This window comes from Cnephaeus nilssonii, assembly GCF_951640355.1.
Source record: "Cnephaeus nilssonii genome assembly, chromosome: 24".
In the NCBI taxonomy this organism is placed as follows: Eukaryota; Metazoa; Chordata; class Mammalia; order Chiroptera; family Vespertilionidae; genus Cnephaeus; species Cnephaeus nilssonii.
The window spans coordinates 5,467,416-5,492,042 of NC_137095.1; the positions used below are offsets into that span (position 1 = coordinate 5,467,416).

At 57.8% G+C, this 24,627-nt stretch overlaps 2 protein-coding genes across 2 annotated transcripts in view; one reads left to right on the plus strand and one right to left on the minus strand.

Annotated features, from left to right (window-relative positions):
- Positions 1 to 1,673: 1,673 nt before the first annotated feature.
- On the plus strand, positions 1,674 to 4,054 carry LOC307095059 (stabilizer of axonemal microtubules 2-like; the record flags this gene model as incomplete). The annotated part of the gene is made up of 2 exons (XM_079764224.1): positions 1,674 to 1,690; positions 3,109 to 4,054. 2 exons carry the CDS (start codon positions 1,674 to 1,676, stop codon positions 4,052 to 4,054), a joined length of 963 nt encoding a protein of 320 aa, XP_079620350.1.
- Positions 4,055 to 7,892: 3,838 nt separating this feature from the next.
- Positions 7,893 to 24,627, minus strand: part of ADAMTSL3 (ADAMTS like 3) — a 130,839-nt gene continuing 114,104 nt past the window's right edge. Inside the window, 6 exon segments of the mRNA XM_079764045.1 lie at positions 7,893 to 10,891; positions 12,237 to 12,468; positions 15,566 to 15,737; positions 17,041 to 17,224; positions 22,559 to 22,741; positions 24,497 to 24,625. Coding sequence (XP_079620171.1) covers positions 10,788 to 10,891; positions 12,237 to 12,468; positions 15,566 to 15,737; positions 17,041 to 17,224; positions 22,559 to 22,741; positions 24,497 to 24,625 — 1,004 coding nt within the window. The 3' untranslated portion in view covers positions 7,893 to 10,787.

Below are 24,627 nucleotides of genomic sequence, written 5' to 3' on the forward strand. Positions count from 1 at the left end.
TGAGCGGCCTTAGCACATCATTAGCATATTATGCTTTGATTGGTTGAATGGCCAACTGGATGACTGGACACTAAGCATATTAGGCTTTTATTATATAGGATTTAAAAAAAAAAAGAATATGCTTGACCCAACCCATCTTTTCTTGCCGTGTTGTCCCTAGGGTCTCGGCTAGCCTACAGCCCAGGTATCTGCTCTCACCAAATATCAGTAACTGGACGTGGGAGCAGTTCTTTGCCCCCAGACTTGGCCATCTTGGCTGACATGTCTAATGGATGAGGACTTTTCTCTTCAAAGGAGGTGTCCTAACAAGCATTTGAGCCTCGGCCTTTCAAATACACACGACCATGGATATGTCTGGACTCTCCCTCTCTGCTGCGTATAACGCCCCTCCTTTATCAATCAACTAGCGGCCTGGTGCATTGAAATTCATGCATGGGGGGAGGGGTGGGTCCCTCAGCCCGGCCTGCACCCTCACCAATCCAGGACTGCTGGCTTCTAACCGCTCACCTACCTGCCTGCCTTATCGCCCCTAACCACTCTGCCTGCCGGCCTGATCGCCCCTAACTGCTCTCCCCTGCCGGCCTGATCGCCCCTAACTGCCTCTGCCTCGGCCCCCACCACTGTGGCTTTGTCCAGAAGGATGACCAGAAGATGTCTGGTCAACCTGGTCTAATTAGCATATTACCCTTTTATTAGTCTAGTTTCCTGGCATGTAGTAGAAATACACATTTTGGGGTGAAGTCACTTCTATAGTATTTCTCAGCATCCTCTCTCTCTCTCTCTCTCTCTCTCTCTCTCTCTCTCTCTCTCTCTTTCTCTCTCTCTCTCTCTTTAAATTTTTACAGGCTTGGGTGTTTCTTTTTCTTTTTAAAAAATATATCTTATTGATTTTTTACAGAGAGGAAGGGAGAGGGATAGAGCGTTAGAAACACTAACTGCCTCCTGCACACCCCCCACTCGGGATGTGCCAGCAACCAAAGTGCATGCCCTTGACGGGAATCGAACCTGGGACCCTTCAGTCCGCAGGCCGATGCTCTATCCACTGAGCCAAATCAGTTAGGGCCTGCCTCATATATATCTGTATATATTTTAATTGATTGCAAAGAGGGAGGGAGAGGGAGAGAGAGAGAAACATCCATGATGAGAGAGAATCATCAATTGGCTGCCTCCTGCACGCCCCCCTAACTGGGGATGGAGGCCGGCAGGGGAGAGCAGTTAGGGGCTATCAGGCAGGCAGGATGGAGCTCACAACCCGGGCATGTGCCCTGACCGGGCATCGAACCATGACCTCCTGGTTCCTAGGTCGACACTCAACCACTGAGCCACACCAGGCGGGTGAGCAGGGCCCTCGTTCTTATGTGAATCCTAGATTGTATGGTTCACTTTAGCATCTTGTGAATTATGGCACAAATCCCAACCAGTCCCTGGGAACACAACCGTAGCTCCTACACTAAGCGTGTCAAACTCAAAGGCTGACGTGGGCCAAATCAACGAAGCTTGAGGCCCCTGGGCCACGAGTTTGACATGCTTGTCCTACGCTGTCTTCACCCAAAACACAGTGGTTTTAGGCTTTCAAAAACCACCAACAGTTCCTCTCCCGGGTGGTGTCATGGGGTGAATCTAGAAGTGGAAATGACCCGTATCAACGGGGGAGAAGGGGGAGCAAGGTGGAGATGGAGAAAAAGAACAGGTCTGGCCCGACCTGTGTGGCTCAGTTGAGTGTCGACCTATGAGCCACAATTTGATTCCCAGTCAGGGCACATGCTGGGGTTGTGCGCTCCGTCCCCAGTAGGGGGCATGCAGGAGGCAGCCTATCAGAGATTCTCTCTCATCATTGACTAGAGACCCGGTGCAAAACATTTGTGTATGGGGGAGGGTCCCTCAGCCCGGCTTGCACCCTCTCCAATCCGGGACCCCTCGGGGGATGTCCGACTGCCTCTCGCAATCCGGGACCGCTGGCTCCTAACTGCTCGCCAGCCTGCCTTCCCGATGGCCCCTAACTGCTCCCCTGCTGGCCTGATCGCCCCTAACTGCTCCCCTACCGGCCTGATCGCCTCTAACTGCCTCTACCTCACCCCACACCCAGGACTCAGGATTCCATCCTCTGGGCGGTTTCTGGCACCCAGGACCCAGGCGGCTTCGCCCAGGCTGGCTGCAGTCACAGGGGACCGTGGGTGGGCGGCTTTTCCCTCTCCCCGGCCACAGCCTGGCTGTTCCCAGTGTCCAGTGTCTGAGCAGTTCCCACAGGAGAGTGAAGGTTATGACGACCATTTGCATATTAGCTCTTTATTATCATTGACTAGAGGCCCAGTGCACAAAATTCTTGCATGGGGGGAGGGGTGTCCCTTAGCCCAGCCTGCACCCTCTCCAATCTGGGACACCTCGAGGGTTGGGCCTAAACAGGCAGTCGGACATCCCTCTCACAATCCAGGACTGCTGGCTCCCAACCGCTCGTCTGCCTGCCTGCTTAATTGCCCCTAACCGCTTCTGCCTGCCAGCCTGATCACCCCCTAACCACTTCCCTGCCCGCCTGATTGATGCCTAACTGCTCCCCTGCTGGCCTGATTGCCCCTAACTGCCCTCCCCTCCTGGCCTAGTCCCCCCTAACTGCCCTCCCCTGCAGTCCTGGTCACTCCTAACTGCTCTCCCCTGCAGGCCTGGTCGCCCCTAACTGCACTCCACTGAAGGCCTGGTCCCCCACAACTGCCCTCCCCTGCCGGCCCGGTCACCCATAACTGCCTTCCCCTGCAGGCCTGATCACCCCTAACTGCCCTCCCCTGCAGGCCTAGTTGCCCCTAACTGCTCTCCCCTGCTGGCTTGGTCCCCCCCAACTGCCCTCCCCTGCAGGCCTGGTCCCTCCCAACTGCCCTCCCCTGCTGGCCTGATTGCCCACAACTGCCCTCACCTGCCGGCCATCTTGTGGTGGCCATCTTGCAGCAGCCATCTTGTGTTGGAGTGATGGTCAATTTGCATATTACTCTTTTATTAGATAGTATGTTTCTCTCTCTCCCCTTCTCCCTTCCTCTCTGCAATCAATCAAATACATATATATATATATTAAAAATAATACTAAAAATGCTCTCTTTTTCTCTCTCAAGATGATTACAGAGCTTGGGCCCTTCAGAAAAGCGACCTCTATAAACCGGAGCACACGTACCACCCCCCGGCGGTGAAATTCGGAAACCCCACCACGTTTCAGGACGACTACGTCCCCCGGGCCGCTCGGCCCCGGCAGAGCTTCAAACCGGGGGCCGCGGCCCCGCGCCCCAACGCCCCTTTCCACGGCCTCACCAGCCACCGCCTGGACTTCGTGCCTCACGAGCTCGGACCCAAGCCCGCGCCCGCGCAGCCGAGACACGTCTACCGGCCCAGCTCCCAGCCCTTCCAGGGCCTCACCACGCACCGCTGCGCCTTTCGGGGGCTCGGGGGCGCAGCCGCCAAGGCCTGCAGGCCGGCCCATGCCAGGGGGCCCCCCCGCGCGCCGTTTGAGGGGCACACCGAATTCCGGGACAGTTTCCAGCCCTGGGAGGTCCCACCCCGTCAGGTCAAGCCGGTGCAGGCGTACGCCCCGCCGGCCGGGGCCATGCAGCTGGACAGCACGAGCCGCCTGGACTACGTGCCCCACCAGGCCCCTCCCCGCGCGGCCCCCATCCGGCCCGCGTCTCAGCGGAGAGAGAAGGGCCCCTTCCAGGGGAGGAGCGCAACCCAGGAGGACTTCCCGGAGTGGGAGGCCTACCGCCCCCGGGCACCCGTGAAGCCGCAGCAGCAGATGCCCGTCCTGTCCTCGGGGATGTTCGACGGGGTGAGCACCTTCCAGTCCCACTACGTGCCCCACGAGCTGGTGCCCACGGCGAGCTGCAAGCCGGTCCAGGCCCCGGTGCACAGCTCCAGTCCGTTCCAGGACGAGACCTCGTACTCCACCGAGTTCGCCCCCAAGAAGCAGGAGGTCTGCCCGGCCAGCTACCCCTCCCCGCCGGGGTACATCTTCGAAACTACCAACTCCCGGGGCCACCAGTTCTTCCGCAAGATCGCGCCCTCCTCCTCCTCCAGGTAGGCCTCCTAGCTTGCTAGCCTCCTAGCCTGCAGCACGCTGAGAAAGAGGCTGACTCGGAGGACGTGGCACTTGGAGGGCAAAACCAACTGTTTAGAGTCGGAAAAAAAAATGCATGAGAGCTCACGCACATCCTCATGAAGTTTTCAATCAAGAAAATTGGAAAATTGCCCGGCAGGTGTGGCTCAGTGGTTGAGCATCGACCTATGAACCAGGAGGTCACGGTTCGATTTCCCAGTCAGGGCACATTCCCCGGGTTGCGGGCTGATCCCTAGTAGGGGGCGTGCAGGAGGCAGCCGATCAATGATTCTCTCTCATCATTGATGTTTCTATCTCTCTTTACCTCTCCTTTCCTCTGTGAAATCAATAAAAATCTATTTTAAAAAATAAAATAAAACAAGCCCTGACTGGTTTGGCTCGGTGGATAGAGCGTTGGGCCGTGGACTGAAGGGTCCCGGGTTCGATTCCGGTCGAGGGCAGGTACCTGGGTTGCAGGCTCAATCCCCAGTAGGAGGCGTGCAGGAGGCAGCTGATCAATGTTTCTCTCTCTCATCGATGTTTCTCTCTCATCCATGTTTCTAGCTCTCTATCCCTCTCCCTTCCTCTCTGTAAAAAATCAATAAAATATATTAAAAAAAAAAAAAAAGATCAGCCTGCTCTATTGGGTCAAACACCTCCTTAACTCACCGCGAATGCCTTGGCAGGGCCAGACCAAATGACCTCGTGGGCCTTAGACGGCCCGCGGGCCGGACGTTCCCCACCCCGGCTCTAAGGCTTCACAGGCTCCCGAGTCGTTACAGAGAACGCAGAGCTTCAACCGGAGGGAGTAACGTCGTTTGAGTGACAGGTCCATTTCCGGACGGGAAAGCGCATTGGCTGGCGCTGTTTCAGGAATGACGGGCAGCTCTGCGGAGATCTGCAGGGTCCCCTCAGGGAGTGACGCCCCAAGGGCCATGCCCAGGAGGCCCCGAAGAACTGGGCTCCGTGGGGGGCCTCACTGTGTCCCCCCTCACCCTCATGACCTGGAAAGAACATACCACATCTAGACGTGCTGAAATCTAGTGAATGACTCTCATACTGCGTGTGACTTTGAGAAATGATTGCATTATGGGAGAATATGATTTATCGTAATGTTTAGTCTTTTTTTTTTTTTTTTGCTTTTTGCTTTTCAACGTTTCGTCTTTGGTGGCTTTCGATTTGCTTCAGACCAGTGGTCGGCAAACTCATGCGTCAACAGAGCCAAATATCAACAGTACAACGATTGAAATTCCTTTTGAGAGCCACATTTTTTAAACTTAAACTATATAGGTAGGTACATGGTTATTAACTTAATGAGGGTACTCCTAAGCTGGCCTTTGCTAAAAACTCAAGGGGCCAAAGAGCCGCATGTGGCTCGCGAGCCGCAGTTTGCCGACCACAGGTTCCAGGCCATATACTGCATTGAGAATGAGCCCATGTGTTTAAATTATTTTTAATCATTTGAAAGTCGCTCGTTAACTTACCGTTGTACTGATTAGTTAAAATGGTGATAATGTAAGATTCTATACGTCTGTGCAACATTAATCAAGCATCAATAAAAGGAATATTTCAGGAAGTTGTTTTTTTTTTACCCAATTTCCTCTGGAAACAGCTTTTCATAAAGTCTTACCAGGTTAACCTGTACATAATTCCGTATTCTTAGCTTTTAACAAGAAATATTATAATATACTCAACCTGAAGGCCTGGGGACTATGACAGCATCTCACCCTGGCCTATTTTTTAAAAATATGTTTTACTGATTTTTTACAAAGAGGAAGGGAGAGGGATAGAGAGTTAGAAACATAGATGAGAGAGAAACATCGATCAGCTGCCTCCTGCACGCCCCCTACTGGGGATGTGCCCACAACCAAGGTACATACCCTTGACCGGAATCGAACCTGGGACCCTTCAGTCCGCAGGCCGACGCTCTATCCACTGAGTCACACCGGTTAGGGCTAGCCTATTTTTTAAATATATATTTTTATTGATTTCAGATAGGAAGGGAGAGAGAGAGAAACATCCAGGATGAGAGAGAATCATGGATCGGCTGCCTCCTGCACGCCACCCACTGGGGATGGAGCCCGCAACCTGGGCATGTGCCCTGACCGGGAATCGAACCCTGACCTCCTGGTTCATAGGTCGGCGCTCAGCCACTGAGCCACACCGGCCAGGCAAGACCCCATTTCCAAATCAGGTCTCATTGTGGGAGTTAGAAAGTTTGGGGAGGGGAGTGGGGGGGGGGCAGGAAAAGATACAATTCAACCCACAAAAGATGGAAATGATGGCAATAAGCATTCGCAAGGATACCCCCACATCATTCGTCATTAGGGGGATTTCTTTGGGTTGGAAATGAAGATGCTAACTTTTCCCCTCTCTCCGGAAAATGCTCTCCACGCCTTAGACCCTATGTGGGCCTTAGTGAAAGAAAAACTAACAAACAAAAAATACCCGGCCCTGGCTGCGTAGCTCAGTTGGTTAGAACAACGTCCTGATACACCAAGGTTGCAGGTTCGATCCCCGCTCAGGGCACATAGGAGAATCAACTGATGGCCCTGGCTGGTGTGGCTCAGTGGATAGAGCGTCGGCCTGCGGTCTGAAGGGTCCCAGGTTCGATTCCGGTCAAGGGCACATGCCTGGGTTGCGGGCTCGGTCTCCAATGTGGAGGGCAGGAGGCAGACGATCCATGATTCTCTCCCATCATGGATGTTTCTATCTCTCCCTCTCCCTTCCTCCCTGAAATCAATAAAAAAAAAAAAAAAAAGAAGAATCAACCGATGAATGCATGAATGGGTGAGACAACGGATCAACGTTTCTCTCTTTCCATCTCACTCCCTTCCTCTCTAAGAAAAATTTTTAAAAAATAAATATTTTTTAAAAAGAAGCCCTAGCTGGTTTGCTCAGTGGGTAGAGCGTCGGCCTGCAGACTGAAGGGTCCCAGGTCCGATTCCAGCCAAGGGCACATGCCCGGGTTGCGGGCTCCATCCCCAGTGGGGGGCATGCAGGAGGCAGCCGATCCACGATTCTCTCTCCTCATGGATGTTTCTCTCTCTATATCCCTCTCCCTTCCGCTCAGAAATCAATAAATATGTTTTTTAAAATATAAAAAGAAGAAAGAGCCCTGGCCGGTGTGGCTCAGTGGATAAAGCGCCATCCTGCGGACGGAAGGGTCCTGGGTTCGATTCCAGTCAAGGGCACGTACCTGAGTTGCAGGCTCCTCCCCGCCCGGGGCCCTGGTCGGGCGCGTGCAGGAGGCAACCCATCGATGTGTCTCTCTCCCATCGATGTTTCGCGCTGTCTCTCCCTCTCTCTCTAAAAATCAATGGGAAAATATCCTCGGGGGAGGATTCACAACAACAAGAAAAATAAAATAAAAATCATGTTTAAAAAGAAAGTAAAAAAAAAAAAAAAAAAGGAAGAAAGAGGAATGCACATGTTTGGGACATTGGAGGTGTGTATCACAGTCTCAAAATTACTGCGAAATGAGCCCCTGGCCGGCGTGGCTCCGTGGCTGAGCGTTGACCTAGGAACCAGGAGGTCAGGGTTCGATTCCTGGTCAAGGGCACATGCCCGGGTTGCGGGCTCGATCCCCAGTGGGGGGCGTGCAGGAGGCAGCTGATCCATGATTCTCTCTCATCGTGGATGTTTCTCTCTCTCTGCCTCTCTCTTCCTCTCTGAAATCAATGAAAATACACACACACACACACACACACACACACACACACACACACACATAAGAAGGACCCCAGTCTACCGCAACCATAACCCACAACACCAATGAGTCACCGGCCTCGATAAGGATGCCGCGGATTCACAGAAGTTAATTTATTTCTGAGTTACTCGAGGATCACGCCAGAGAGAGAGACCTTCCTTTCCTGTTGTAGGAGCAGCAGTAAAACACAGCGCGCAGCAATGTCCTTGGGATGAGAAGAAATACATACAACCAGAGCCGATGGAAAGGAGCAACTTTATAGACAGAGGGGAGCCGGGAAGACATCGTGTTACTCAGAAAAAAAATATATGCCCACGTCTTTCTTACACACTGTACAACGTAAACTATCGCAGCTCTGAGACCTGGAAGAAGTATATACAGAGTATAGTACACTCGGTCGCTCTTTTAACTTAAGAACCTTCAACCATCGCCTGGCTGGCGTGGCTCCGTGGTTGAGCGTCGACCCGTGAACCAGGAGGTCCCGGGTTCGATTCCCGCTCTGGGCACAGGCCCGGGGTTGCGGGCTCCATCCCCAGTGTGGGATGTTCAGGAGGCATCCGATCAAGATCAATGATTCTCTGGTGTGCCTCCGTGGATAGAGCCTCAGACTGCAGACGGAAGGGTCCCGGGTTCGATTCCCACTCAGGGCACATGCCTGGGTTGCAGGCTCGCTCCCCAGTGTGGGGCGTGCAGGAGGCAGCTGATCCATGATTCTCTCTCATCATGGATGTTTCTATCTCTCTCTTCCTCTCCCTTCCTCTCTGAAATCAATACAAATATATTAAAAAAAATAAAATAAAATGAACCGTCAACAAGGAAGTGTGGACTGATGGCCAGTGACCTGTGGGCCGGTGTGTCCCCTGCACACTCCCATCTGTCCCCATCAGCGCTCATCATGGCGTGGCGAGGCTGGGGGGCGACAGGTGACCTGGTGCACGGAATAGCGGGGAGCCCAGGGGGCGTGTCCACAGACCGAGCCAGAATCACTTACTTCCTGTGGTGGGGCATCGAAGGCCATAACTGGTGGAATGTAAGGGACGGAGGCCCATAAAAAGTCAGCTTTTGTCTGGCTCCATGGTTGAGCATCGACCTATGAACCAGGAGGTCCCGGTTCGATTCCCGGTCTGGGCACCTGCCCAGGATCCCCAGTAGGGGGCGTGCAGGAGGCAGCCGATGGATGATTCTCATCATTGATGTTTCTCTCTCTCTCTCTCTCTCTCTTCTTCTCTGAAATCAATAAAAAAATATATATTTTTAAAAAATTTAGCTTTCGCCCAACCTGGTGGCTCCGTTGGTTGGAGCGTTGTAGGGTACACAGAAAGGTGGCCGGTTCGATTCCCAGTCGGGGCGCATGCGAGAGGCATCCAATGGGTTTACTCCCTCACATCGATGTCTCTCTCTCTCTCTCTCTCTCTCAAATCAATAACTGTATTCTGGATTGAGGATTAAAAGATAAAATCAGCTTTAGGATTCATAAATTAATGCTAGTCCCACATCACTTCAGTAGCAATTCAACATCCACCCTGACATTGCCCCTCACCCCAGCCTTTGCCTCAGTCTAAACTCAACCCAACTCCCGCCTCACCAGGCCCTCACCCCAAGTCCCACAGCCTGCACCCTAGCTCAGCTCCCATCCTCACCCAACCCAATCCTGGAGCTGAAACCCAACCCTCCACGTGTTCACCACCCCCTCACGCGAACCCCCATCCTGACTGAACCCTCATTCACGGGGGACACACGGAAACACCAGTTCCGACAAAAAAAACCAATCATTGACTATCAACGATGTTTTCCCCCCAACGTTCCTAGTTAGATGACTTTCTTATCATTTCCCCCCAATAAAAACCCTCAGGAATTTCACGTCCTGCATACATTCGGTCTCCTAAGGCCTTGATTTTTTCCAGATTGTGTGCAAGAACGTAGTGCTCAGAAAAAAAAATTGCATTCACAGCCCTCGGTACGTGTGTTGACTTAATTCAAAATCAGTAGAAATTGAGTTCCCTTCTCCTCTGATTTCCAAGATGCGGTGTGCGGTCACAGATAGGTCTCCGTCCTCGTCGTCCACGGGTTCTCTAAGAGCGAGGACGGCCCTTGGACCAGCGCGCGCCCCGGGCCTGGCCGGCGTGACCGTGACTTTTTCCACAGACTCCACGTCAGGATCCGTAAGAACGACGTTAGCGCCAACATAACCACAAGTACCGACCAGAGGTCACAACCTGCAAATGCCCGATGCACCTGCCGACGCCCTGACTCTCGAGAGAAGGGGAAGCCCTGGGTCCCCGTGTCTCCCCGGGTCTTGAGGATGCCCGACGCCGCGCCAGCCTCGCCCCGTGGACCCAGAGGTCGGTCCCGGGTTCGAGTCCCGGTCGGGGCACATCCCCGGGAGCAGCCGCGGGTGACCTTCGGGATTGCAGGGTTGGAAGGACGCGGTCCCACGGGCATGGTGTGTGGGTTGGGGCTGGACTATCTATCGGACTGACTCAGCTGGAAGGACAACGGCCGTGGGAAATGACGGGACAAAACGTTATCAGAGGTGACTGAGCACGGGCCTGGGTTTCATGGCAGAATCGAGAGCTTTGTGTTTTGTGTTGTTTTTTTTTTTTTTTAAGAAATACATATTTTGGCCCGGCCCGGCATGGCTCCGTGGTTGAGCATCAACCTATGAACCAGGAGGTCACGGTTCGATTCCCGGTCAGGGCACATGCCCAGGATCCCCAGTAGGGGGCGTGCAGGAGGCAGCCGACCCATGATTCTCTCTCCTCATGGATGTTTCTCTCTCCTCATGGATGTTTCTCTCTCTCTCCCACTCCCTGCCTCTCTGGAATCAATACAAATCTATTTTAAAAAATGTTAACAGCGGTGACTGCTCATTGGATGGTGGAATTTAGAGGTTTGTGGGGTGTTTTTTTTTTTAGAGAAATATGCGTTCTGGAACCAGCGACGTGGGCGAGGCATGGGCTTTGACATTCCCGTTTCATCGCCTCAGCAGCATCGGACGCCTGCCGCGGGTTACCCCGCGAGGCACGGCGGGGGCACCTCTCTCCGCAGAGTCTCAGCGAGCAGACACCGGCGCTTCACACACGTGCCGTCGTCAGTGGAGTCTGTGCAGGTTCCTGCGAACAGGACAACAAACACGCAAAACAAACACGTAAAACCACATGCATGTCGCACGCCACTCACGAGAGACCGGGTTAAAAAGCAATGGATTCGCCCGGCCGGCCGGCGTGGCTCCGTGGCTGAGCGTCGACCGAGGAACCAGGAGGTCACGGTTCGATTCCCGGTCAGGGCACAGGCCCGGGTTGTGGGCTGGATCCCCAGTGGGGGGCGTGCAGGAGGCAGCTGATCCATGGTTCTCGCTCACCTTTTTTTTTTTTTTTAAAGGATGCCTATTTTTATTTTTTATTTTATTTTTTACTAGTAGTCCTGCACACGAGTCCGGGCGCCAGTAGCTCTCCGCGGGGCCTGGCTGTTCCGCGCCTGCTGCCCAGAGGGTCTCCGCGGTTGGGCGCGGAATGCTTGCCTTGTCGCCGGGGCGATGAAGCAAGCATTCCGCCAGGCTGCGCATGCTGCCTGCTCTCAGCGGCTGCCCCCGCTCCCCGCCCCGGGACTGGGGGACTCCGGCAGGGCTGAGAGGACTGGGCACTGCCATTTGTGGCTATGGGCGCCGCCATCTTTGTGATGGAGTGACGGTTAATTTGCATATTACCCTTTTATAAGATAGGATTTATTTTTTTACTGATTTTAGAGAGGGAGGGAGAGGGAGATAGAAATATTCATGATGAGCGAGAATCATGGATTGGCTGCCTCCTGCATGCCCCCTACTGGGAATCAAGCCCGCAACCCGAGCATATGCCCTTGACCAGAATCGAACCTGGGACCCTTCAGTCTGCAGGCCTTTGCTCTATCCACTGAGCCACACCAGCGAAGGCCTCTCACATCATTGACGTGTCTTATCTCTCTCTCTCCATCTCCCTTCCTTTCTGAAATCAATAAAAATACAATTTTTAGAAAAAGAACACTGAGTCCTAGCCGGTGTGGCTCAATGGATAGAGCATAGGCCTGGGGACCAAAGGGTCCCGGGTTTGATCCCGGTCAAGGGCACGCACCTCGGCGGCAGGATCCTCCCCAGCCCAGGCCCTGGTCAGGCGCGTGCAGGAGGCAACCCATCGATGTGTCTCTCTCACATCGATGTTTCTGTCTCTCTCTCTCTCTTCCCCTCTCTCTAAAAATCCATGGGAACATATCCTCGGGTGAGGATTAACCAAAACCAAACAAATTAAAACACACACACACACAAAAAAAACCATAAAGCACACTGAGTTGCACCCATCCAAGCAGCTCATCTCCGGATGTCCGCAGACCCCACATCCCTTCCCGCTGAGCCCTCAGCCATGACCCTGACATGGTCGGCCCCAGGAGGGTCTGGCTTGACGGGGTTTGCGGGGCCAGTCCTGATACCTGGGAGGGGTGAGCAGGGTCGCAGGAGGGCCCAGCGCAGGGCCGCCAGGACGCCGGCTTCGGGCTCTGCAGGCAGTGCCTCTCGGCCAGCGGTGCGCAGCTGCTCGCGTGCACACAGTCCACCCTGCGGGTCTGGACGCCCCGGCCGCAGGCCGCCGAGCAGGGCCGCCAGGGGCCGGGGCGCCAGCATGCGGCACAGGCCCCCGCCGAGCAGTTCCTCCCAGAGGCGGATCTGAAGTGGAAACAAACAAACAAAAAAACATGGGAAACAGAAAAGCAGGTGTCGCTTCTTGCTGGGATCAAGCCTTTCATGGCACTACAATTTCTTTTCTTTTTTTAAAATATATTTTTACTAGAGGCCCGGTGCACGAAATGCGTGCACAGGTAGGGTCCCTCGGCCTGGCAGGCGATCAGGGCTGATCGGGGCCTTCCGGCTGCCGGCTGGGGCCTTTCTTGGTTCCACGTCGCCCTCTGGTGGTCAGCGCACATCATAGCGAGCGATCAAACTTCCAGTCTCCTGGTCAAACTCCCGCGAGGACAATTTGCATATTAGCCTTTTATATAGATAGATTGATTTTAGAGAGGAAGGTAGAGGGAGAGAGAGAAACATCCATGATGAGCGAGAATCATGGATCAGCTGCCTCCTGCACGCCCCCTACTGGGGATAAAGCCTGCAACCCTGGGCATGTGCCCTGACCTGGAATCTAACTGTGACCTCCTGGTTCACAGGCCGACACTCCACCACTAAGCCACGCCGGCTGGGCACAATTAACTGTTTAGTAGCGAAGGGAGCCTGCTAACCACACAGATTTTTTATTTATTATGTTTTAATTGATTTCAGAGAAGAAGGGAGAGGGAGAGGGAGAGAGAGAGAGAAACATCAATGATGAGAGAGAATCATGGAATAGTTGTCTTCTGCACACCCCCCACTAGGGATCGAGCCAGCAACCCAGGCATGTGCCCTTGACCGGAATCGAACCCGGGACCCTTCAGTCCGCAGGCCGGCGCTCTATCCACTGAGCCACACCAGTAATTTAGTAACCAAACGAACAGGGCAGTCCACCCATTTCCTTATCTGAAACCTGTCCTACAAGAATAGGAGCCGTTTGGTAGAAAGATGCGTTCCAGATGTGGACTCGAAGCATCTGTGTGTCATGGCCAAAACCTTCCACACCATCACACGTCCCTCGCCATGGAAGGAGGAGATTGTGCAGCCCAATTACACAGCATAAACTGGATCCTAGGTCCGAAGAGGGGGGGGGGGGATGTGGATAATGTATAAGTCGAAGAAGCAAGTTCCCGGAAAACATGTCTGGTATACTAGCCACCCCCCACCCCCACCCCCCCCGCCCCACGCTGCGGCTTTGGGTTATAAATCCGTCTTGAAAAACATCTGCCAGGCACACATTGGTCTGTGTGTGGTCTCCATCTTCCCGGCAAAACAGGAAATGGGGTTGTCTGTTGAGAAAGGGGTGTGGGGGGGGAGGGGGCGGCTGTTCCAAGCATCTTCTGTTCCGGGAGACAGTTCTGGCTGCAACTGTGTGTGGGGAACAGAAGTGGGCTGGCTGGACACTGCCAAACCTCAGTGAAAACTCAGGCTGCTCCTGGAGCCCAAGGTCAAGGTCGTCTCGTTTTCTCCAGCAAGAAGACTTCCATGCGGCCCTACCGGGTGTGGCTCAGGGGATAGAGCGTCGGCCTGTGGACTGAAGGGTCCCGGGTTCGGTTCTGGTCAAGGGCACGTGCCCAGGTTGTGGGTTTGATCCCCAATGGGGGGAATGCAGAAGGCAGCTCATCCATGATTCTCTCTCATCATGGATGCTTCTCTCTATCTCTCTCTCTCTCCCTCCCTCTCCCTTCCTCTCTGACATCCATAAAAATCTATAATAATAATAAAAGTGTAATATGGTAATTATACCAGACAGCCAAACAACCTTCCGGGCATCCTTCTGGATGATCTTCAGGATGAAGCCGCAGCGGCAGGGGCCAAGGCAGAGGTGGTTAGGGGCCATCAGGCAGGCAGGCAGAGTGGTTAGGGATGATGAGGCAGGCAGGCGAGCAGTTAGGGGCAATCAGGCAGACAGGTGAGCAGTTAGGGGCAATCAGGCAGGCAGGTGAGCAGTTAGGGGCAATCAGGCAGGCAGGTGAGCAGTTAGGGGCGATCAGGCTGGCAAGCAGAGGTGGTTAGGGGCGATCAGGCAGGCAGGCAGGCGAGCGGTTAGTACCTGCTGTCTTCACAGCGGGGGTCGGAGCTGTTGTGTGGACAGAGGACAGGACGCGGCTGTATCCTCACGGCGCGACCCAGGCAGCGTCCGGGACACTGGAACAGAGCACAGGGCAGTGAGCTTGAGCAGCTGTCCCCAGGCCAGAAGGGGGTTGTGCCCGAACACCCCGATGACACTTTGACCTTGGACCTCTGGCCTCCGGGACTGAGTGCAAACCAGTGTCACAGTTGAAGGTGCTTAGTCTGTCCTATGTTGCTATGGCAACCCTAGCAGGCCACTTCAGGCCCCTTCCCATTATTTTAAACATTTTTGGGCAAAGATTTCTATTATAATATTGCCCGGCCGGCGTGGCTCAGTGGTTGAGTGTGGACCTGTGAACCAGGAGGTCACCGTTCGATTGCCGGTCAGGGCACATGCCCGGGTTGTGGGCTCGATCCCCAGTGGGGCGTGCAAGAGGCAGCCGATCCATGATTCTCTCTCATCATTGATGTTTCTCTCTCTCTCTCTCTCTCTCTCTCTCTCTCTCTCTCTCTCTCTCTCTCTCCCCCCTTCCTCTCTGACATCACTCTACATATATAAAAGGCTAAGTGACCATCACAACCGGATGGATGACCGAACAGGCTGCATGGGGTGACCAGGCCAGCAGGGGGGTTAGTGAGGGGCGACCAAACAACTGAACAGCAGGCTGTGTGGGGCAACCAGGCTGGCGGGGGAGGCGGGGCATGAGGGGAGACCAGGCCGGCAGGAGGGCAGTTGGTGGCAACCAGGCCAGCGGGGAGGGGCAGTTAGGGGTGATCAGGCTGGAGGGGGGGCGGCAGTTGGAGCCGACCAGGCCGGCGGAGGGGGGCAGTAAGAGGCGACCAGGCAGGCAGGCAAGCAGTTTGGAGCCAGGGGTCCTGGATTGTGAGAGGGAGGGATGTCCAACTGCCTGTCTAGGACATCCCCCAGCAGTCGGATATTCCTCGAGGGGTCCCGGATTGGAGAGGGTGCAGGCTGGGCTGAGGGGACCTCTCCCCCCACCAGGCCTCTAGTAAAAATATATTGTTAAAAATCGACCAGAAGCAAGGCGACAGGAGCACCGTGGGAACAGGGGCGGGGAAGCCTTACCTGGTGGCCGGAACACGGTCTCCTCCCCGGAGGCCGGTCGTCGGGGTCGCAGGCCCCCGCGGGCATCACCCACGCCGTGCCGCTGGCCTTGGTGCGTTGACACGTCACCCGCCGAACGCGGGACCCCTTCCCGACGGAGGCGGAGCACTCGGACCACGGGCTTGCAGACCACCTGCGGGCGGAAACTCCAGGAGCTCAGCGGGGACTGGCCCGGCGGATGGGGGAGGGGGGTCTCCCTACGGGGGCGCCAGTCGATGCCTCCAGGGGCAGGACCGGCAGCTCAGGGGATGCCCGCCTTATTTCCACACTTCCTTCTGCTCAGGGGGCCACAGAGCGGCCTGGACCGCCACCCCCCCAGCTGTCCCGCTGTGGCCCCAGAGGACAGAGCGAGGGCAATATTGGGTGGACATGTCCAAGCGGATTTCGACTCACTGAAGAGGAGGAAAAAAAATATGCATTTGGATTCTCCTCCGAGGATATTTTCCCACTGATTTTTAGAGAGAGTGGAAGGGAGAGGGAGAGACAGAGAGAGAAACATCGATGTGAGAGAGACACATGGATCGGTTGCCTCCTGCACGTGCCCCGACGAGGGCCAGGGATCGAGCCTGCTGCTGAGGTTCATGCCCTTGACCGGAATCGAACCCGGGACCCTTCAGTCCGCAGGCAGACGCTCTATCCACTGAGCCACACCGGCCAGGGTGGGAGAAAATATTTTCAAAGCGCCTACATGCTGTTTGCTCTTTCAGACGCTCACACGTGGCCTTATGCAATTCTCACCGTCTTCCCATTCTTCCTTTTTATTTTTTTAAAAATATTTTTTTATTGATTTTTTTACAGAGAGGAAGGGAGAGGGACAGAGAGTTAGAAACATTGATGAGAGAGAAACATCGATCAGCTGCCTCCTGCCCACCCCCCACTGGGGATGTGCCCGCATCCAAGGTACATGCCCTTGACCGGAATCGAACCCGGGACCCTTCAGTTCACAGGCTGACGCTCTGCCCACTGAGCCACACCGGTCCGGGCTTCCCATTCTTGTGGGAGGAAACCAGCCCCCATGGAGTTGAATAACTTGCCCGTGGTCGTGTAACTACGAAGCCAACAGCGCTGGGACTGGACGCTAGACTTGCTTGACCCTAAAGGTCACACTTTTGTAAAAATTTATTTCATTTTTTAAAATGTATTTTTATTGATGTCAGAGAGGAAGGGAGAGGAGAGAGAAACATCGGTGATGAGAGAGAATCATGGATCGGCTGCCTCCTGCACGCCCCCCACTGGGGATGGAGCCTGGAACCCGGGCGTGTGCCCTGACCGGGAATCGAACCCGTAACCTCTTGGTTCCCGGGTCGACGCTAACCGCTGAGCCACACTGGCCGGGCCCCGCTAAAGCAGTCTTAGTGGCGGGGCGAGGAAGTCCAGCAGAACGCGGGTCCCGATGAGGGCGGAACGGTGGGGCGGGGGGGGGGGGAGGGCAGTACCTGGGGGGGCAGTCCCGGCGGGGACAGGGCTGGGAGCGGGCCGGCGGCCTCCGGAGGTGCCCGCACAGGGCCTCGCTCACGTCCTGCCCGCCGGCCGCCACGCACCGGAGTCTCCGCACGCGGGCTCCCGAGCGGCCGCAGGTGGCGGGACACGGTGTCCAGTTCCCCGGCCTCCACGCGGGCTCTGCGGGGGGAAGGATGAGAGGTGACGCTGCCTGCAGGGCCCGGCCAGGGACCCCAGCTGTTCCCTGAGCGGCCTGGACCCCCCCCCCAGCTGTCCCACTGAGCGGCCTGGACCCCCCCCAGCTGTCCCACTGAGCGGCCTGGACCCCCCCCCCAGCTGTCCCACTGAGCGGCCTGGACCCCCCCCCCAGCTGTCCCACTGAGCGGCCTGGACCCCCCCAGCTGTCCCACTGAGCGGCCTGGACCCCCCCAGCTGTTCCACTGAGCGGCCTGGACCCCCCCAGCTGTTCCACTGAGCGGCCTGGACCCCCCCAGCTATTCCACTGAGCGGCCTGGACCCCCCCAGCTGTCCCACTGAGCGGCCTGGACCCCCCCAGCTGTTCCACTGAGCGGCCTGGACCCCCCACCCCAGCTGTTCCACTGAGCGGCCTGGACCCCCCAGCTGTTCCACTGAGCGGCCTGGACCCCCCCAGCTGTTCCACTGAGCGGCCTGGACCCCCCCAGCTGTTCCACTGAGCGGCCTGGACCCCCCCAGCTATTCCACTGAGCGGCCTGGACCCCCCCAGCTGTCCCACTGAGCGGCCTGGACCCCCCCAGCTGTTCCACTGAGCGGCCTGGACCCCCCACCCCAGCTGTTCCACTGAGCGGCCTGGACCCCCCAGCTGTTCCACTGAGCGGCCTGGACCCCCCAGCTGTTCCACTGAGCGGCCTGGACCCCCCCAGCTGTTCCACTGAGCGGCCTGGACCCCCCACCCCAGCTGTTCCACTGAGCGGCCTGGACCCCCCCCCCAGCTGTTCCACTGAGCGGCCTGGACCCCCCAGCTGTCCCACTGAGCGGCCTGGACCCCCCCCCCCCCCAGCTGTTCCACTGAGCGGCCTGGACCCCCCCAGCTGTTCCACTGAGCGGCCTGGACCCCCCCCCAGCTGTTCCACTGAGTGGCCTGGACCCCCCCAGCTGTTCCACTGAGCGGCCTGGACCCCCCTCCCAGCTGTTCCACTGAGCGGCCTGGACCCCCCCCCAGCTGTCCCACTGAGCGGCCTGGACCCCCCCCCAGCTGTCCCACTGAGCGGCCTGGAACCCCCCCCCCAGCTGTTCCACTGAGCGGCCTGGACCCCCCCAGCTGTTCCACTGAGCGGCCTGGACCCCCCCCCAGCTGTTCCACTGAGTGGCCTGGACCCCCCCAGCTGTTCCACTGAGCGGCCTGGACCCCCCTCCCAGCTGTTCCACTGAGCGGCCTGGACCCCCCCCCAGCTGTCACACTGAGCGGCCTGGACCCCCCCCCAGCTGTCCCACTGAGCGGCCTGGACCCCCCCCCCCAACTGTTCCACTGAGCGGCCTGGACCCCCCCCAGCTGTTCCACTGAGTGGCCTGGACCCCCCCAGCTGTTCCACTGAGCGGCCTGGACCCCCCTCCCAGCTGTTCCACTGAGCGGCCTGGACCCCCCCCCAGCTGTCCCACTGAGCGGCCTGGACCCCCCCCCAGCTGTTCCACTGAGCGGCCTGGACCCCCCCCAGCTGTCCCACTAAGTGGCCTGGACCCCCCCCAGCTGTTCCACTGAGCGGCCTGGACCCCCCCCCCACAGCTGTTCCCTGAGTGTCCTGGACCCCCCCCCAGCTGTTCCACTGAGCGGCCTGGACCCCCCCCCCAGCTGTTCCACTGAGCGGCCTGGACCCCCCCCCCAGCTGTTCCACTGAGCAGTCTGGACCCCCCCCCCAGCTGTTCCACTGAGCGGCCTGGAACCCCCCCAGCTGTTCCACTGAGCGGCCTGGACCCCCCCCAGCTGTTCCACTGAGTGGCCTGGACCCCCTCCCCAGCTGTTCCACTGAGCGGCCTGGACCCCCCCAGCTGTCCCACTGAGCGGCCTGGACCCCCCTCCCAGCTGTTCCACTGAGCGGCCTGGGACCCCCCCCCCCAGCTGTCCCACTGAGCGGCCTGGACCCCCCTCCCAGCTGTTCCACTGAGCGGCCTGGACCCCCCCCCAGCTGTTCCACTGAGCGGCCTGGACCCCCCCAGCTGTCCCACTGAGGGGCCTGGACCCCCCTCCCAGCTGTCCCACTGAGCGGCCTGGGACCCCCCCCAGCTGTTCCACTGAGCGGCCTGGACCCCCCCCCAGCTGTCCCACTGAGCGGCCTGGACCCCCCCCCCCAGCTGTTCCACTGAGCGGCCTGGACCCCCCCCCCCCAGCTGTCCCACTGAGCGGCCTGGACCCCCCCCCCCAGCTGTCCCACTGAGCGGCCTGGACCCCCCCCCCAGCTGTTCCACTGAGCGGCCTGGACCCCCCCCCTAGCTGTCCCACTGAGCGGCCTGGACCCCCCCCCCCCAGCTGTTCCACTGAGCGGCCTGGACCCCCCACCAGCTGTCCCACTGAGCGGCCTGGACGGCCTCCCCCCAGCTGTCCCACTGAGCGGCCTGGACCCCCCCCCCCCAGCTGTCCCACTGAGCGGCCTGGACGGCCTCCCCCCAGCTGTCCCACTGAGCGGCCTGGACCCCCCCCCAGCTGTCCCACTGAGCGGCCTGGACCCCCCCCCTCAGCTGTCCCACTGAGCGGCCTGGACCCCCCCCCCCAGCTGTCCCACTGAGCGGCCTGGACGGCCTCCCCCCAGCTGTCCCACTGAGCGGCCTGGACCCCCCCCCCCAGCTGTCCCACTGAGCGGCCTGGACGGCCTCCCCCCAGCTGTCCCACTGAGCGGCCTGGACCCCCCCCCAGCTGTCCCACTGAGCGGCCTGGACCCCCCCCAGCTGTCCCACTGAGCGGCCTGGACCCCCCCCCCCCAGCTGTCCCACTGAGCGGCCTGGACCCCCCCCCCCAGCTGTTCCACTGAGCGGCCTGGACCCCCCCCCCTAGCTGTCCCACTGAGCGGCCTGGACCCCCCCCCCCAGCTGTTCCACTGAGCGGCCTGGACCCCCCACCAGCTGTCCCACTGAGCGGCCTGGACGGCCTCCCCCCAGCTGTCCCACTGAGCGGCCTGGACCCCCCCCCCCAGCTGTCCCACTGAGCGGCCTGGACGGCCTCCCCCCAGCTGTCCCACTGAGCGGCCTGGACCCCCCCCCAGCTGTCCCACTGAGCGGCCTGGACGGCCTCCCCCCAGCTGTCCCACTGAGCGGCCTGGGACCCCCCCCCCCAGCTGTCCCACTGAGCGGCCTGGACCCCCCCCCCAGCTGTCCCACTGAGCGGCCTGGGACCCCCCCAGCTGTTCCACTGAGCGGCCTGGGACCCCCCCCAGCTGTTCCACTGAGCGGCCTGTGACCCCCCCAGCTGTTCCACTGAGCGGCCTGGACCCCCCCCAGCTATTCCACGGAGAGGCCTGGACCCCCCCCAGCTGTCCCACTAAGCGGCCTGGACCCCCCCCCCCCAGCTGTTCCACTGAGCGGCCTGGGACCCCCCCAGCTGTTCCACTGAGCGGCCTGGGACCCCCCCAGCTGTTCCACTGAGCGGCCTGGGACCCCCCCCCCCAGCTGTTCCACTGAGCGGCCTGGACCCCCCCCCCCAGCTGTCCCACTGAGCGGCCTGGACCCCCCCTCCCTCCCGATGAGTTGCCTGTCTGAGTCGTGTGCACAGAGAGTCAGCCATCCCAGAGCGCAAAGGGGTCCTTTACTTTTCACTTTTATTTAATTAACGCATTTATTCTTCGCTTTATTTACTGTAAATACTTCTTGATTGTGGGAAGTGTGACGCGTCCCCATTTTCCCCCATTGGCCCCTACAAGTGGGTCCTTTAAACCTCATTCCCCTCCAGGAACCGATGGTAATGGCCGGTGGGAATGTGGCCAGCACGGGCCTGGGACCACAGCCCGGGAGAGGGCTACTGAGGGCAGAGGGACCGGCCAGGATCCTCCCCGTCAGAGGGAAGGGGGTGGCGGGGAGCCTCCACAGGGTCCCCAGCGGAGCCATGGCCACAGTAGGGGACACCTCTCAGGGACAATGTCTCCAAAGTGGACCAGTCCCGGCCGGCGTGGCTCAGTGGTCGGACATCAACCTATGAACCAGGAGGTCCCGGTTCGATTCCCAGTCAGGGCACATGCCCGGGTTGCGGGCTCGATCCCCAGTGTGGGGCGTGCAGGAGGCAGCCGATCCACGATTCTCTCTCATCATGGATATGTCTATCTCTCTCTCCCTCTCCCTTCCTCTCTGAGATCAATAAAAATATAGTTTAAAAAAATGAGCTCTATGCCCTGGCCACCGTCGCTCAGTGGTTAGAGCATCAGCCCACGCGCTGAAGGGTCACGGGTTCAATTCCTGGTCGGGGCGTGTGCAGGAGGCAACCCATCGATGTGTCTCTCTCACATCGATGTTTCTCTCTGTCTCCTCCTCTCTTCTGCACTCTCTCTAAAAATTTCCTCGGATGAGGATCTATAATAATAAAAGGGTAACTAGTATGTTAATTAGACAGGACGTCTTCCGGACGTCATTCCGGACGTCCTTCCTGATGAAGCTGGGGCCCGGGCGAAGCCAGCCGGGGTCCCAGGAGGAGGGAAGCCCGGGTCCGGGTGCCAGAGGAAAGCGGGTGCCAGAAGCTGGGAGAAGGAAGGCCTACTCTTGCACGAATTTTCGTGCATCGGGCCTCTAGTTAACAATAAAAATGTTTCGATCTGGTGAGAGCAAGTTGAACCACAGAAGATCCGGGGGCCTGGGCCTGAGCCTGCAGAGGGGAGAAGCAAGAGGAAGGCCCGGACTCCCCGGTGAGCGGGGAAGGCACCGTCAGTCAAGGTCAGTCAAGGTCAGGAGGGAAGCAGGCGTCCAGGCGGAAAGTGACGCCTTCTAAGAGAAGAGCGGCTCGGCCCTGGCTGGTGTTGCTCAGTGGTTAGAGCGCCGGCCTGCGGACCAAAGGGTCCCGGGTTTGTATCCGGTCAAGGGCATGTACCTCGGTTGCAGGCTCCATCCTGGTCAATGTTTCTCTCTCTGTCTCTCCTCCTCCCTTCCATTCTCCCTAAAAATCAACGGAAAGCCCTCGCTGGTGTGGCTCAGTGGATAGAGCGTCGGCCTGCGGACTGAAGGGTCCCGGGTTCGATTCCCGGACAAGGGCACAGGCCCGGGTTGCGGGCTCCATCCCCAGTGGGGGCCGTGCAGGAGGCAGCCGATCCATGATTCTCTCTTATCGTGGATGTTTTTCTCTCTCTCTCCCTCTCCCTTTCTCTCTGAATTCAATAAAAATATATTTTAAAAAAAATCAATGGAAAAATATCCTTGGGTGAGGGTTAGAGAGAGAGAGAGAGAGAGAGAGAGAGAGAGCAGCCCTTAGTTCATAGTGAAAACCATCGCATGCCCATCTCGTTTACGCCTCAGCACCATATTGGCGGGGAGGCGCACAAAGCCCAGCCCGGACGGGACACTTACCCAGCAGGTGCAGGACGGACGTGGCCGCAGCCTTCCCCAGAGCGCTGGTGGCCCTGCAGACGTAGGTGCCTTTGTTTTGCCGGGAAACGTTCTGTAGTAGCAGGGACCCATTGGGGAAGACAGAGAGGTTGTCCCCCAGCGGCCCGCCTCTCTTCTCCCAGCTCACAGTGGGCCGGGGGACGCCTGTGGGATGGAAGCAAATAGCAAATAGGGCAGAGGCAGGTGCCTTTAAGAACAGGGCCACGGCAGCGGGCACGGCTCAGGGGCTGAGCGTCGACCTAGGAACCAGGAGGTCAGGGTTCGATTCCCGGTCAGGGCACATGCCCGGGTTGCGAGTTCCATCCCCAGTTGGGGGCATGCAGGAGGCAGCCGATCCATGGTTCTCTCTCATCATGGATGTTTTTCTCTCTCTCTTCCTCTCCCTTCCTCTCTGACATCAATAGAAATATATTTTAAGAAATAAAACAAAATGCCGGAAACAGTTTAAACGTGTTTGTCTAACCTCAAAGACAGGCTGTTTCCCCCAAGACCTACGGCTCTGACTCAACCTTCTGTTGGAACAAAGCTGCGATTGTTTTGGGGGGCAGATTTTGTGGGGGGGGAAAGTTCAGATCTGGCTGGAAAGCATGGGGGGCACAATGTCCACCCCTCTGGGGTGTCTTTAAAAATAGTCACTGTTGCCCTAACCTGTTCGGCTCAGTGGATAGAGCATCGGCCTGCGGACTGAAGGGTCCCCGGTTCGATTCCGGTCAAGGGCATGTACCTTGGTTGCGGGCACATCCCCAGTGGGGGGTGTGCAGGAGGCAGCTGATCGATGTTTCTCTCTCATCGAGGTTTCTAACTCTCTCTCGCTCTCCCTTCCTCTCTGTAAAAAAAGTCAATGAAATATATTTTAAAAAATATTTTTATTGACTTCAGAGAGGAAGGGAGAGGGAGAGAGAGAGAAACGTCAATGATGACATTATGCTAAGTGACATAAGCCAGGCAGAGAAAGATAAATACCACACGGTCTCACTCATTTGTGGAATATAATGAACAGCCGGGGAACAGCCTGGACACCGGGTGGACGTGTCCTGGAGCCGTTTATCACACACGCCTTCTCCGTGGGACCCAGCAGAGCAGCGGGGACGCCTCCTGGGTACGGCCCAGGCAAGACTCATCCGAAGTGTCTATGGCGGCAGCTTCCGCCCTGGATCTCGGGGACCGGGGAGATCCGGTTGTGCAGAGAGTTCAATCAGGGCTCAGTGACTCAAGGGCATGGGTGGGGTCACCTTTATTTTCTTACTTTTCATTATTATTACTAGAGGCCCGGGGCACGACATTCGTGCACTGGGGAGAGAGGGAGCCGCGGGGAGAGGGCAGGGTCCCCTCAGCCCGGCCTGCGCCCTCTCACAGTCCGGGACTCCTTGGGGGATGTCCGCCTGCCGGCTTAGGCCCGCTCCCACCACGGCCGCTGTGCTTGCCAGCCGTGTGCCCAGTTTCTGGCTGAGCGGCACTCCCCCTGTGGGAGCGCACTGACCATCAGGGGGCATCTCTTGTTTGGAGCGTCTGCCCCCTGGTGGTCAGTGTGCGTCATAGCAACCGGTCGTTCCACCGTTTGGTTGATTTGCATGTTAGCCTTTTCTTATATAGGATTATTTTTTTAATATATTTTTTATTGATCTCAGGGAGGAAGGGAGAGGGAGAGAGAGAGAAACATCAACCATGAGAGAGAATCAGGGATCGGCTGCCTCCTGCACGCCCCACAGTGGAGATGGAGCCTGCAACCCGGGCATGTGCCCTTGACCGGAATCGAACCCGGGACCCTTTGGTCCGCAGGCTGATGCTCTATCCACTGAGCCACACCGGCCAGGGCTGGACAATCAGGTGTTTAAAGACGGTCAGGGTGTCTCCTGGCCACATGCCACGTGCCCTCCCATGGACAGCGACCACACGTACCTCGTACCGGACACTGGATGGTCACGTTTGCCCCCAGGGCTGCCCTCACGGTGCCTCCGACCACGACGGACAGCGGGCCGGGGTCCCGTCCGGTGACGTTCCTTCCCGCGACCAAGATGACGGGCGCCTCT